Genomic DNA, 14004 nt, shown 5'->3' on the forward strand with positions numbered 1-14004 from the left:
ATTCATCTAAACTTTCGCATTTATAACATTAAGCATGATAGAAAGAATCTATACCGAAAGCAGTGTGGTGATACTTATTATTGGTTTTAAAAAAATAACCACACATGCTTAAACAGTGTCCAACTCTAAAGTATATTTTTAGGTTAAATATAGATTTATTTTAAATTCTAATGAATCTAGTATATGATTTCATAGCCCGTCGAGTGGCTCACCGCGCCAGCTATAATTGTATAATCAAGATAAAAGCGGACAAAGCCACAAGTCAAAAGTCAGACGAAGGACGTGCTTTTAAATTTACCACGACCAAAGGTCATCACGATGATCGCAATAACTCGGCCCGGTGATACTTGGTCAGAATCGTAAAACACTAGGAAAATGGTAAACGTAAGATATGTTCCGAGAAATGTTTTTAATACTTACTGCCGCACTCATAAATGGTCTGAGCTGAAAGAAGGATCAGAATGAGAATCAGGATGAGTATGAGATAGCGCATAGGTTTTTTATTCTAAACTCCTCGCAGACGGCGCCAAAGGCGACAGCTTTCATGCTTCTAAACTTAAAACTCTATTCCTTAAAACTATTTTCACAGATACTTAAAAATACAATAAAATTTATAAAAACAATATAAAAATTGTACCTATACTTGACTAGTACCAATTACATATAACATTAACCGTAATAACAAGTTAGTATTATGAATAATGTAAACGAGTTTTCTAAATTATCTTAGCAAGGAAGTGGTCAGATAACAGACCCTGTCCAGCCGCTAGCCAATGTCATCGATAAATGTTGTCTAGGCTATGTATAAAATCCAGATTTGCTAATAATTATTGTATACATTGAATCCGATGCAGCGACTATTCCAAATACATAAAAGCCCTGGACTGTGGCCCTTCAATCACATTCTTTTTTTACTTACATCATGCCTGGTTTACACTTGGCTAATACAGTTGGACAGTAGCAATCTATAACTGGACTGGCAAAATATGAAATCTAACTGGCGTCAGCGAGTCTATACAATCCATGCCTAGCCTATGCTACTGTTGTGACCAAGGGTGATCTACCTACTATACTCAATAGAATTTAACCCATGTTATTCCACAATTTGAGCGTTTTATTACATCTGGTTAAGTTTTATCTCAACCTTCGACAAAATATACTTTTATTGGGACTCAAACTTTAACGTAAACGTGCACAGATTGATTTATAACGTCCTTAGGAGACTCAGCGTCATTTTAGTGACTAACTGGTTGATGGCATAAAAATTTTTGGTAAAAAATAAGACAATCGTACTGTAAAATGTATTTTATTTGAGATAACATATAAAATTATACTTTAGAAGTGGAATTTAAAACTTATGATTACAATTATCGTCTATGATTCCAATAATTACACTAAACTATAGATATAAAACTTATAGATGAGAAAATAAGTCCTCCGGAGAGTTTTGTTTGTGGTAAATTCAGTGTTGTCATTTACAATACAATATAATATCTCGAAAACAGATTCTCAGACGTCAAGCAAACGTCACATACATAAACGAATCTCTTAAAAATAATTAAAGTTCGGACTTACGAAAAAATTCCACTAGATATAACATAAGTGTTTATACAATATGCTAGTACAAATATACGACATAAAATATTTCATGTTTTGTGACAATATTTAGGATAAAGATGCTTTATAATCTGTTCCGACTTAAACAGAAGAAAAAACACCATAGATATATTGCACTGTGGGTTTTTTTATGCTATTTGACTTCCATTTTGGCGCTAACTGCTTTGGAAATTCAAACCAAAAAATATACATAGAATATATCAACTTGCGTTATTAAATCGGATTGAACGATGAAGTAGGAGGGATATTTAATATTTTTTTTTAATTCCAAAGAAAATGCTCATCAATATGTGGTCTTATTTTAATGAAAAACTGACAACTTTTTGAGTAAGTTTCTTTGTATATTTATTTTATAATTTTCAGCTTTTAAAGAGTGTAATTATGGTCTGATAAAAACGGATTTATCATATTTCTCCTTAACATTCTCGGACCATAGACATTCACATTCTGACATGAAAGTTTCCCGCTTTCGTGACGTATTTGACGCCTTTGAAGGGCTTGTATTTAGCACCGTACATATCGAGGCGGCTGACTCTGAGCGCGCTGACGGCGAGCTGCGGTATCGTGAAGTGAACGTTTATACTAGGATTTGCACCTGAAGTGTCCGCCCCTGCTGCTACTGATACCTGCAAATTATTAGCTTTATTTATTTATTTATTGTAATTAATTTATACAAACATCTATACAAAGAAAAAACAATAAGTACCCCTTTACTATCACTAACTGTTCCCGTACATCTTACTAATATTATAAATGCGAAAATTTAGATGTTAGAGTTTGTAGTCTAAAAAGCTGAACTGATTTCGATAAAATTTACCATAGATGTAGAGGATAGTCTAGAAGAGCACATAGGCTATTTTTTTTGTAATTCCACGCGGACGGAATCACGGGCGAAAGCTAGTTGTAAATATTAATTTAGTGTTTGCCCCTCGACTTCACAGGACAGAAAAAGATAATTGCCTATGTGTTCCAGACTGTGTTCTACTACATCTGTGCAAAATTTCACCAAGATCCGTTTCAATCCAGTCTGAAAATAGGTAGTAGTAAACATCCATCCGTCCATTCTAATTTATAATATTAGTAAGAAGTGAGATAGTCAAAGGTATAATGTATAACTTGTCTATACTAGTAATAAAAAGAAGAAAGATTCATATTTTTGTAAGTATTGAATAAACCGAAAAACTACTTGACCGATTAAAAAAAATCCTCTTTAGAACAATACTATGACCTACATTCGCAATATGTGATATTAACATTTTTATTCTCCGTCGACGCAGTCGTGGCAAAAGCTAGTATGACAAAAAAACCATATCCTACGCATACTTACAGATCCCCTGATATTTGGTAGTTTTGGAAGTTCTATTTTTCCGATATCCCAAAGAAGAACTTTGCTGACTGGATCGTATGAGTACTTTCCTTGATTGGCTGTCAACGAGCAGTTCAACACACATTTAGGCATACAAATCTCTAAAGCTACATCTGGAAATAAACACAAATAAGTTAACAACAGAATTAATCTATACAAATATTATAAAGAGGAAAGGAAATTTTGTATGTATTGAAATAACTCAAAAACTAGCCAATTTAAAAAATACTTTCACCATTAAAAAGCTATGTCACCAGTAAGAACATAGTCTGAATGGATATCAATGAAATTTGGAATAGATGTAGCACACACAAGAACACATAAAATGCTTATTTTTGTTTTTTTAATTCGACTCGGATGGAGTCGCGGGCAAAATCTAGTATACTACAAAATCATATTGTTATGTTGGTCAGGGTCGTACCAAGACAACTGTATACTTACTTTCTAACGTCCGTCCCATTGTCTGTTTAGGTCCAACAGTCATTTCCAGCCTGCCTTGGTCGCCATTTGAGCGTAAAGTAAGATTGTGTCGCACGTAAATAGGAATTGCAACGACACTTTGTGAACCAATATGGTAGGACATCAATCTAAAGTTGCCATCGGGAGGAATGAAAGATAATATTCTCTCAGACTGGAATAAATCACATTAATTATGCTGAGACAGTGTTTTTTTTTAAACACATGTAATGTACAATCAAAATACATACTTAGGAGGTATTTTAATTTGATTCATGTATAAAGGGTCAATTTATTACTAATATTTGATGTAACAAGACTTTACTAAGTATCCCTTTTAGCAATATTTTGTCACAAGCAGATTTACTGAAAACATTTAATATAACTTACCTCCCATCGCTTGAACCTCACGCATGGATGGAATGATACATCATCAAATAACCTTGGATTAACAAATGTCAAGGTCAAATCTGGCATACCACTTAATTTGATGCAGCAGTCAATCTTAAAATCAACAAAAACAATTTCAGATGATTTATATTAACCTTGCACTAAGACATAGTAGGTGTTAATGGTGTTTAAGAAATCATGTAAAGTAAAATGTTAATTGAATTATAGCCATATTGAAAATATTCAGTGCTACATTTGTCAAATGCTAATATGAAATTAAGGGCAAACAGCAATTACTCTTGCCACTTTGCACTTTCCTGGTGATTTACTTATTTTTATAAGCCTAATTCAGCAATGATAGTAAATAGTATTAAACATTGTTAAATATTTTATAAACATTTTGACTACTTGCAACAAACAGAATACATGTTATGGGTACAGGAGTGTTTATTCAACAGTCAAAATAATTGAAAGGCTTATACTAATTCAAGTGGGCTTACAAACACTCACATATCCTTGTATTTCTGCTGACACTGTTACACCACTTTTATCTATAATTGCATCTACTTCTTCAACAACATCAAAGTATGCTTCGTTATTTGCATATTTCACGCCAGACCGACGCCAAGGCACATTTGATAACTGACCAGATGGCAATATTGATGATACACTGCAAAATTTTAAATATTTAAGCTATTCTCACTACTCAGATATATGAAATATACAGTCAGGCCTTTTAGCGGCATTCCACTAACAGAAACCCAGCCAAAACAATAAGACAAAAACCACTCCTTATTGCAAATCACTTAAATAGAATTGAGTTGCACAAATAGTGGAATAATAATTTAAAGCTATTTGTTACAACCTTTATTCATATTAAGACTACTTTTAACATGAAACACCACTAGATCCTCTGATGTACCACACTATTGTTCCAAGATTAAGAATTCAATTAATTAGAAAATGAACTATAAATTACCATATAAGAAACTGTATCTATCCAAATGTGAGGTTAGATTTACGCTGTAAAGTAAATAATCTTTGTAATGAAATTAGAAACTTACTTTGATTTTCCTGTAACCGTGTTAGCTATAGTTCTTAAAATATTTGGTGGTTTAATCAATTCTTTGAGAATATTGCTCTCTGTTGCCAATGGAAAACCATTATCCAACATTTCATCCAATAACTACAAAAAAATACATTTATAACAATTGTTAAAATTCTCTGTTATAATTCTTAAAATGTAAATACAAAACTTCTACATTTACCTCATAAACTACAACATAATTTTCTTTTATTATTGTCTCTGTACAATCTGAAAAGTAGTCCTGAAAAAAGACAAATAACAACATGTATTTTTTATATATGATATTTCTACTTAAGGAGAAAGTTTTTTTTATACTAATGCGATAAGGAAACGAAAATGAGATACCAGTAATTGGGGTATAATCACTAACAACAGTCTTTATTTAATTGTTCAGTAGTGTTTACTATTTCAAATATTGTTGTGACCATAGCTTAGGAATATCTCAGACTAAAATACATGTGTTTAATCCTAGAAACTAGTTTCTACAACTCCATATCTAGTATGTATTTTATGTGGACATATAATTGGTTTAATCCAATTGGATTTTAATTGTATGATATTTTGTATGTTTCTAAAGTAAAATGTGTGGAGGAAAATTTATAACCAGACTTGTTTGAATGTCTAAATACCTGAAATGTATCCACAACTCTATGTAGAAACTCTATAACAAATAGAGGGGCCACTTCCTGCTTGCTGACTGCTACAAGTGCTATGCCACCTCGTTGTATGGATATTAAATAGTGATGAGGCGCTGCTAAAACTGGTGGAACATCCTAAAAGAGACTGATATTTTAACTCCTTACATCTGGTTTACTGTATTTTAAAAATAATAAAATACAGCACTCTGGAATAATGCAAACCCAGCATATGTAATTATAAATGTAAAATTTCTTTAACAAGATAAAAGTTTAAAATTGTAACATACATTAGGAGACGCTCGCTGAGCTTCTAAATAATAGTCACAGACTGATCTCGGTATAACACTTCGCCAATGTTTCTCAAGAAACACATCCCTGTAATAAAATTGTTCATTTAAATATGACATTTTCTGTGTAAATAAATAAGACGACGTGTACAATCATTTACCCAGATGGATTTATAATAAACAAGCTGTGTATCATTTTGCCGACACTTTATTTTAATTTTCTCTTAAATGTTATGTACTGTTAACGAAAATATCTAAAAACATATTATACTGAATATTATGCTTAAAATCTTACAGTTCGAAAAAGATCAAGTCAATAAGTTTTTTGACATTGACAAGATGACAAACGGGCGACGGGCACCTCCGGGTTTACAGCAGTCTACTTTACAGGTTACCAGCAAGCAAAAATTACATCTACCGGAATTCCATTTTAAAGAAAACATTTGTGAACATGAGTAAAAATATTTGCAAGTTGTAAACATAATGCCAGTAGAATTTGTTTAATGTTAAAATTTATACATCCACACAATTTAGTACAGCTTCAGGTCATGGGAAAATAAACTTAAAAACACATAACATTTTCGACTTCCAAAACTGTAATTGGTAAATGTTTTATCAAAGTTCATGATTTCTCAGCAATATATAGATGTATTATGTTTTACCCATCTCAAGGATACATATGAATATGTTCATACCATTACAGCCTAAACTTTCCTGAACTTGAAGTGGAATACTTATACCATGATTTCAATATTTTAAATACCAAAGGTTAAATATTAAGCTAAGATTCTAGGTTTTCATCTATTATATGACTTTATACTTGTTGCCGTGTTTATATTCACATGGACTTAAAAAAACTGTTTAGCTTATGGAGTATTTCATACTATGATGTAGATGTGCCCTTTTCATTTAAGTCCAATTTAATTTGGGGTAGTTTTAACATATGTATTGTAATCTGATAACTTTGATACAAAAATATTTTAGTAATTGTAATTACTTAGCAGATTTAGTTGAATTATTTTTAAAGAGACTTATTGTCTGTCTTTCAAGTGCATCATCTCCTTAAGCATTATTTATTAAACTTTTTATTTACAATTGGTTTACTAAGATTTTACAAGTAAAACATAATGTAAGTCAAACAGGAAATCTATATTTACAGACTATTGAATATGAACACTATAATTGTTTCCAATGAATATGAACATTTATATATTAGTTTAAATTGTAATTGAGACTTTTAGTAGTACATCAGATACATTCATTACAATTCTTTTTTCTTAATAATGATAGAATAATTATGAATTAAAAGCCAAATATGTTTTAAAATTTTATTGACCAATCCTTATGAAACTTAACGGTTGGATTTAGCAACACGCTCCAACTCATCCTTCTTCTTGATGGCGTATGAGTTTGATGAACCCTTTGCAGCGTTGATAAGTTCATCAGCTACACACTCTGCGATGGTTTTAATATTTCTGAATGCGGCTTCACGCGCTCCCGTGCACAGCAACCAGATAGCCTGGTTTACACGACGGAGGGGCGAAACGTCGACAGCTTGACGTCGGACGGTACCAGCGCGACCAATCCTAGTGGAATCTTCACGAGGTCCTGAGTTAATAATAGCGGTAACCAGTACCTGCAGGGGATTCTCTCCAGTCAAAAGGTGGATAATCTCAAAAGCGTGCTTTACGATACGAACTGCCATTAATTTCTTTCCATTGTTACGGCCGTGCATCATCAGAGAGTTTGTGAGACGCTCTACAATTGGGCATTGAGCTTTACGGAATCGCTTGTGCGCATACCTGCCGGCCGAGTGAGGCAAAAATTTGGCGTACTTTTCTTTGACAGATATGTAATCTTGGAGAGACATATCGGACACCTGAACATCGTAGCAGCTCCATCTTCCGAAAAGTTTGATTTCGGGAATGTCAGCCGGCTGGGGCAATGGCATGCTTTCCACAGCCATGCTGCCAACATCCATGCTATCGTCGTTCCAGTTTTCTTCGGTCATATTTAGCACCTAAAACAATTACAATTACTTTTTATACAATGTTTACTCATTTTTATTGATAAACAAAACAAATTTAAGTGAAATTAAACATACTTTTTGGCTAAACTGAAATTATAACCTCGTGTTGTCAAAAGTACACGGGAAAAAGGAAGTTGTTCGCGTTACGAAGACATAGGAAAATTTTCGGTGGCAACACCTAGTAATGTTACCATATTTGAACGTAATGGAAAACCATAAGGTGCCTATCTTGAATTTAAAAAGTATCTAAACAAAACATTACACGTATAAAAGGAAATTACAAAACATTAAAATAAATAATGCTATTAAAAAAGCGTAAATTAAGTGCATCTATCATAGACAATTTCTATATATGTATGTCTTGAATGAACAAAACGAGGGCACAAACTTGTTTTCAATTTATATAATACAATGCTCTACTTGGTAAAAAAAATAGACGCTACGATAATTTTTTATTTCTTATATCGCTTTTTCAATAGTTTCATTTTTCATATTACAAAGTAACTTTACATTGTCATTTTTCTAAAACATTTTTATTAAGCTCTTTGGTTAAATGATTTCAAGTAGCAACACTAAAAATATCGTTGTGCTCTTTGGAAACTTGTCTTTGCTGTACTTAATGCTTGGTTTACAATATGCCTATCCAGTAGAATTGAAATAAGCCAGTGGAGCTGTCAAATGGCACTTCTAACTTTCATCGTTTTTTTAACATTGGTACATTAGTTTTTCCTTTAATTTCCCTTCCCACCGTTCTCGTATATGGGGAGGATGGGAAAAGGAAGAAAATTTGGGAAATATTATAAAACCCACGGGTAGAGGGGAATTTCCACTTCCTATAAAAGCAGTGGAAATTCCCCTTCCTTTATAGGAATACCTTTGCCTCTCTTGACTAAAGGTACGCAAAATATCTACAGATTCGGATCATTATAATACACAGCCGTTGTTTCGCGATTTTGACGAATCACCGCTTGGTTGTTCCTCACCTTCTAAATGAAATGCTAACAATTACTCCACGCTAGCCTTGTGCTACTATCTAACTGTACTAGCCAAATGTAAACTAGACATAATCCAAGGAGAATGTTGTCTTGTTATCAATTTATCAACATAAAGTCATCTTTCGCTTATCGGACTTTTAGGTTTAACAAGTTTTAACATTAAAGTTTTTAAAATTAGCTAGCGGGCGATATTATTTTTATCAAGCAGTTGTAATTTCACTTATCTCATATAAACACATAGCTATCTAAAGGCAGTTACATAAGTTTTATTTTATAGATGTATTTAGGTTAAATTTGGTGTTTAAATTTAAAAGTGGACAAAGTTCAATATAATGGCTGCTCTAAAAAAAAGTAGAAATTTGTCAATCTTAAATGTTTTGTCTTATAAAGTCAATTATTGTCCGCGAGTGAACATTAAACGAAATTTAAATCTTCAAGAATATCACAGTAAAGATTTATTGAGAAAACACCAGGTTTCTATTCAAAATTTTCGTCTTCTCGACTCCAATTTGGATTCCAAGATCTTATCGGACTTTAAAGCTCAAGAGTACGTGGTGAAAGCACAAATTTTAGCTGGTGGTAGAGGAAAAGGTCATTTTGACAATGGTTTTAAGGGAGGTGTTCATTTGACCAAGAATCCATCGGAAATATTGCCCTTAGCAAAAAATATGATTGGCCACAAATTAATCACCAAACAGACTCCAAAAGAGGGTATATTAGTTGATAAGGTAATGGTAGCTGAAAGTGTTAATATTATAAGAGAGACATATCTTAGTATTGTTATGGAGAGAACATATAATGGTGCTGCGTTGGTAGCCTCACCGGCTGGAGGCATGGACATCGAAGCGGTAGCAGAAAAAACTCCTCACTTATTAAAGACTGTCCCTATAGACATCTATGAAGGAGTTACTGATAAAGTAGCCATTGAGATTGCAGAATTTTTAGAATTCAAAGGTGGCATGGTACAAAAGTGTGCAGAAGAAATAAAAAAATTGTGGAATCTTTTTATTAAGGTGGGTTCAAGTATTTAATATTATAGCCATGATTTGTACATTTAAATAAATATTTATTAATGAAAATTACTTTAAAAAATTGAAATTTCTTTACTAAAGAAGAATTAAAATGGAAAGGTAAATAAAAAAAAACAATAGTAATTAATATTAAAATTCAATTAAAAAAAATATTGGACTCATTTTGACATCCATATCACTCGGCAATCAAAATGTATGGAACAAGTTGCAACAAGTGTACATTGTGTTGTTTTCCCTTCAAGTATGAAGTGGGCTTCCGAGAGTAAATTATCACTTCTCTAGCACATACCATCCTTTGATCTCACCATCATCCATTGGGTCTTTGCCCATTGCTAATTTACTCCGAACTACACACCTCCAGTTTAATCTAGACAGAAACTTTACAGTTAAAACTAAGTAAGACAAAATAACCATGTAGTCAAAATGATAGTTCAAATGTTCCTTACTCATGGATTTTTAACTGTACAGTTCTATTATTCAGTTTAATTATAGAATTATTTAACATTCTCAGAAACATTTGTTTCCAGGTTGATGCTACCCAACTTGAAATTAATCCATTGGTAGAGACAGACGATGGTCGTGTTGTGGCTGTAGATGCAAAAATTAATTTTGATGACAATGCAGAGTTCAGACAAAAGGAGATATTTGCTTTGGATGATGTGTCTGGTGTGGATCCTAGAGAAGTAAGTAAATAACAGGCCTATGTATTCTTCCAGACTATCATCTACATCTCTACAAAATTTCATCCATATTCGTTCAGAAGTTTAAGTTACAAATTCTAACATCCATCTAAACTTTCGCATTTATACTAGTAAGATTTAACTATTACCGATTGCAAACAAGGTTTTACTAGTTCTCTATGCGATTCTTATGATATTAAAAATTTGAAAAGGTTAATTAAATAGGTGTAGAGGTATCGAGAAGTTCATGATTATCAAAGTAAGTACAAGAATAAATTGTTAGGCTTGCTCCACACTTACAGTTTTCACTAAATAGTTGAAATGTACAGTTAAAACTGGGTGTAGGTAAAATTTAAACTGTACAGTCAAAATTCTACACACTAACAGTTTTAGTTTTTGTACAAGCCCAAACTGAGAACTGTACAGTTTGACTCAGGCGGTTAAAATTTAAGATGTATAGCGGGCTTTATTAATCTGTTTTATTGACAATCTAAATTACATCATACTGTAGTGTTTTGCTACAGAGATGGGGACACAACAAGATATGTTTGTTATCAGTAAAAAATATTATTACTGGAATATGTAATTCAAGGTTATAAATGTTGCAATAAATGTTTTGAAATCATATATTGATTGAGCAGGTTTTTTTTATTTTTTATCTTGATTTGTCTTTTCACTATATCGTCTAGAATATTTGTTTATGGACAGCCGAAAATAAAGAACAGAGTGAAAGTTTTCATTGAAAATTGACACTTGTGAATAAAAATAATTAACTAGGACTGTCAGGAATTTACAATTACGGGGTGAAGATACAGAAAACAGCTATTTGAAAATATCTTACTCATATATAATAAAATTTAGATGGATGTATGTTTGTTATTACAAATCTCCAGAACTGTTCAGAGGAACTTACTGAAATTAGGCATAGATTATTAGATAGAAGTTAGTCTGGAGAATGCATAGGTTACTAATTAAACTTTTTTTTAAACTGCACAAATGGCCAGGGCTAGTGTTAAATAAAAGAATCAAATAAATATTGTCTATGAATTTATTAAAATAACATTAAAATATCAACAACATATTCTGGTTTGTTCAGAGAGAAGCAGCATCATTGAATTTGACATACATAGACATGGATGGTAGCATCGGGTGTATGGTGAATGGTGCAGGGCTTGCAATGGCGACGATGGACCTGATCATGTTGAGTGGAGGAAGGCCAGCGAACTTTCTAGACCTCGGTGGAGGAGTAGGACAAGCCCAGGTGTCGGCAGCATTGAGAATTTTGGAGTCTGACCCTAAAGTAAAAGCGATATTTGTTAATGTGTTCGCTGGTAAGTATGATTGTGACATTGTCAAATAAAAAAACCTTTTTTTTATGTCATTATGGTTTGTTTTGGATAATTTCCGGAATGGGTTGGCCTGTTTTAACGAGACTTGTACCTTGACATCTGCTAATTTACAGTTTAAAACTAAATTATTCTTGAATTTAATTTCAGGTATTGTTAATTGTGCAACAGTTGCAAATGGTATAGTCGCGGCGTGCAAACAAAGCCCTCCAAAGTACCCGCTAGTTATTAGATTGGAAGGCACAAATGCAACGGCTGCTAAAACAATACTCGAAGAGTCCGGACTACCCTTTAAGATAATAAATGACGCGGACGAAGCGGCTAAAGCCGTGGTTAAATTGGCACAATAATTCTATCAAAATCAAATAATTTAATATTAAGCACAATTGACAGCTTCTTAATGGGACGGTTTTAATTAATAAAAAAAAAATGGTAATTTCTTATATATTTCTGTTTTTTATTATTGTTTATGTATAACAGTGATTCCAACTTTATACTCAATAGTTATCTGATGAGACTGAATTTATTGTTACTAATAATTCATCATAATAAAAATTCTTTTGTCATATTTACTTGCCATAGACATTTTTATTAGTAATAAGACATTGTATATAACAATAAAAATATTTATCGTTACTCTGATGTTTTAATTTCAATAGGTTTTTACAGTAAGTCCTACACAGTACACAAAAATCATCCCGCCCGTAACCCAAATTTTAGTACTCCACTCGTGTCATGGTATTCACATATAATAATACATTTTACAAAATTATATTTAGCTCCATCTTTTGGTTATTGAATAAACTAAATGTTTGTAAAATAAAAGTAACTTTAAAATTTAGTTACAGTTTAATGACAATTATGGCTTTCAAGATATCATTAGATGGGGTTAGCGATTCTATGCTTAGTCTGCTTTCTCTGAATTTTTAAATGTCTGCATATCTCACTACCGCTTCTATTGCTAGATCCTCGAAATCACATATCAATATTTAATGCTATTTAAATTAATTACCAAAAAGTGTTATTAATTAACATACAAATGTTTACATTTCATTTTGTAACAAAAGATGGAGCTTATTATAATTTTGTAAAATGTCAATACAAGGATACAAGGTGTCGTACTAAACTTGAGAACTGACAATGTCAGAGAAATTAACGGTGAAAAAATTTTGTTCACTATGCCTAGTCTATACATTTTTAAATTTCTTTGAAAATGACAAAATTTAAATGCACAAATGATAACGAAGATCTTTTGGCATTGCTCACAATTACCATTACCATGGCAAACTGCTGGTATTGGCTTGCAGTTTTTCTCCCTATGTTGGATGTTATTATTTCCTATTTATTAACCCCTTTACTATCGTGAAAATACATAACCTATAGCGTGTCGTTAGTGTAGGGCATTTTATAAAAAAATATTCAAAAATATGTTGTGATTGGTAACATCCTACCTAACAATATTTGTATACTCATCTCATTAACAGCCTTAGGTCGTCCGCTGCTGAACGTAGGCAATATTTGTATACTAGATAAATAGAAAAAATATAAACTCAATGGAGCGAATAAAATTATTTTATTTCTAAACAATCAGCCGAAATTAATTAAAATTAAATGTAGTTAAGCGCGGAATAAGTTGAGGCGTCGTCCCTGCGGGGATGTATCAGTATTGTTCAGGGACATGTTCGCCTGGATGTCCTCCAGCGAGGGCAGGTGTGTGAGCTTGCCGCGCGCCGCCACCGACACGCGCTTGCTCAACATCGAGCTCGCGATACGCACTATATCATCCGCTGTTATCTTCTCTGAAAAAAAAAACATTTAAGGGGTATAAAAGCTACATCTCTGTCAATTAATTTATTAATTACATTTCTAATTTACAACTAGCTTTAGACTACTAGACTCTTTCCGCATGGAACTAAAAAAAAATAAGCCTATATGGTCTTCCAGACTATCCACTAAATTTACGCCAAATTTCATCGAGATCCGTTCAGCAGTTTAGGTTACAAACTCTAATAAACATCCATCCATCTAAACTTTCGCATTTATAATATTAGTATGATGTGTTACCGATCTCGTTGATGAAGT

At 32.5% G+C, this 14004-nt stretch overlaps 3 protein-coding genes across 4 annotated transcripts; 1 reads left to right on the forward strand and 2 right to left on the reverse strand.

The window, feature by feature from the left end:
- Positions 1-1290: 1290 nt before the first annotated feature.
- Positions 1291-6209, reverse strand: LOC106108147 (AP-3 complex subunit mu-1). Of its 2 annotated transcripts, none has more exons than XM_013289237.1 (10): positions 6137-6209; positions 5842-5929; positions 5546-5689; positions 5098-5157; positions 4894-5015; positions 4340-4499; positions 3830-3943; positions 3425-3614; positions 2945-3096; positions 1291-2243 (listed from the first exon to the last, which is right to left on the reverse strand). In XM_013289237.1, exons 5-10 carry the CDS (start codon positions 5001-5003, stop codon positions 2058-2060), a joined length of 912 nt encoding a protein of 303 aa, XP_013144691.1. In that variant the 5' UTR covers positions 5004-5015; positions 5098-5157; positions 5546-5689; positions 5842-5929; positions 6137-6209; the 3' UTR covers positions 1291-2057. The 2 variants fall into 2 exon arrangements, with proteins under 2 accessions (XP_013144691.1, XP_013144690.1); XM_013289236.1 differs by lacking the exon at positions 6137-6209 and adding an exon at positions 6003-6130.
- Positions 6210-7155: 946 nt separating this feature from the next.
- LOC106107916 (40S ribosomal protein S5) lies at positions 7156-8056 on the reverse strand. Its single transcript, XM_013288946.1, has 2 exons — positions 7946-8056; positions 7156-7861 (listed from the first exon to the last, which is right to left on the reverse strand). The coding sequence occupies exon 2, from the start codon at positions 7850-7852 to the stop codon at positions 7193-7195; it is 660 nt and encodes a 219-aa protein (XP_013144400.1). The 5' UTR covers positions 7853-7861; positions 7946-8056; the 3' UTR covers positions 7156-7192.
- Positions 8057-8879: 823 nt separating this feature from the next.
- Positions 8880-12342, forward strand: LOC106107914 (succinyl-CoA ligase [GDP-forming] subunit beta, mitochondrial). Its single transcript, XM_013288944.1, has 4 exons — positions 8880-9878; positions 10424-10579; positions 11673-11907; positions 12073-12342. The coding sequence occupies exons 1-4, from the start codon at positions 9198-9200 to the stop codon at positions 12270-12272; spliced, it is 1272 nt and encodes a 423-aa protein (XP_013144398.1). The 5' UTR covers positions 8880-9197; the 3' UTR covers positions 12273-12342.
- Positions 12343-14004: the final 1662 nt, after the last annotated feature.

Source organism: Papilio polytes, unplaced genomic scaffold (genome assembly GCF_000836215.1).
Source record: "Papilio polytes unplaced genomic scaffold, Ppol_1.0 DF821845.1, whole genome shotgun sequence".
NCBI lineage: Eukaryota > Metazoa > Arthropoda > Insecta > Lepidoptera > Papilionidae > Papilio > Papilio polytes.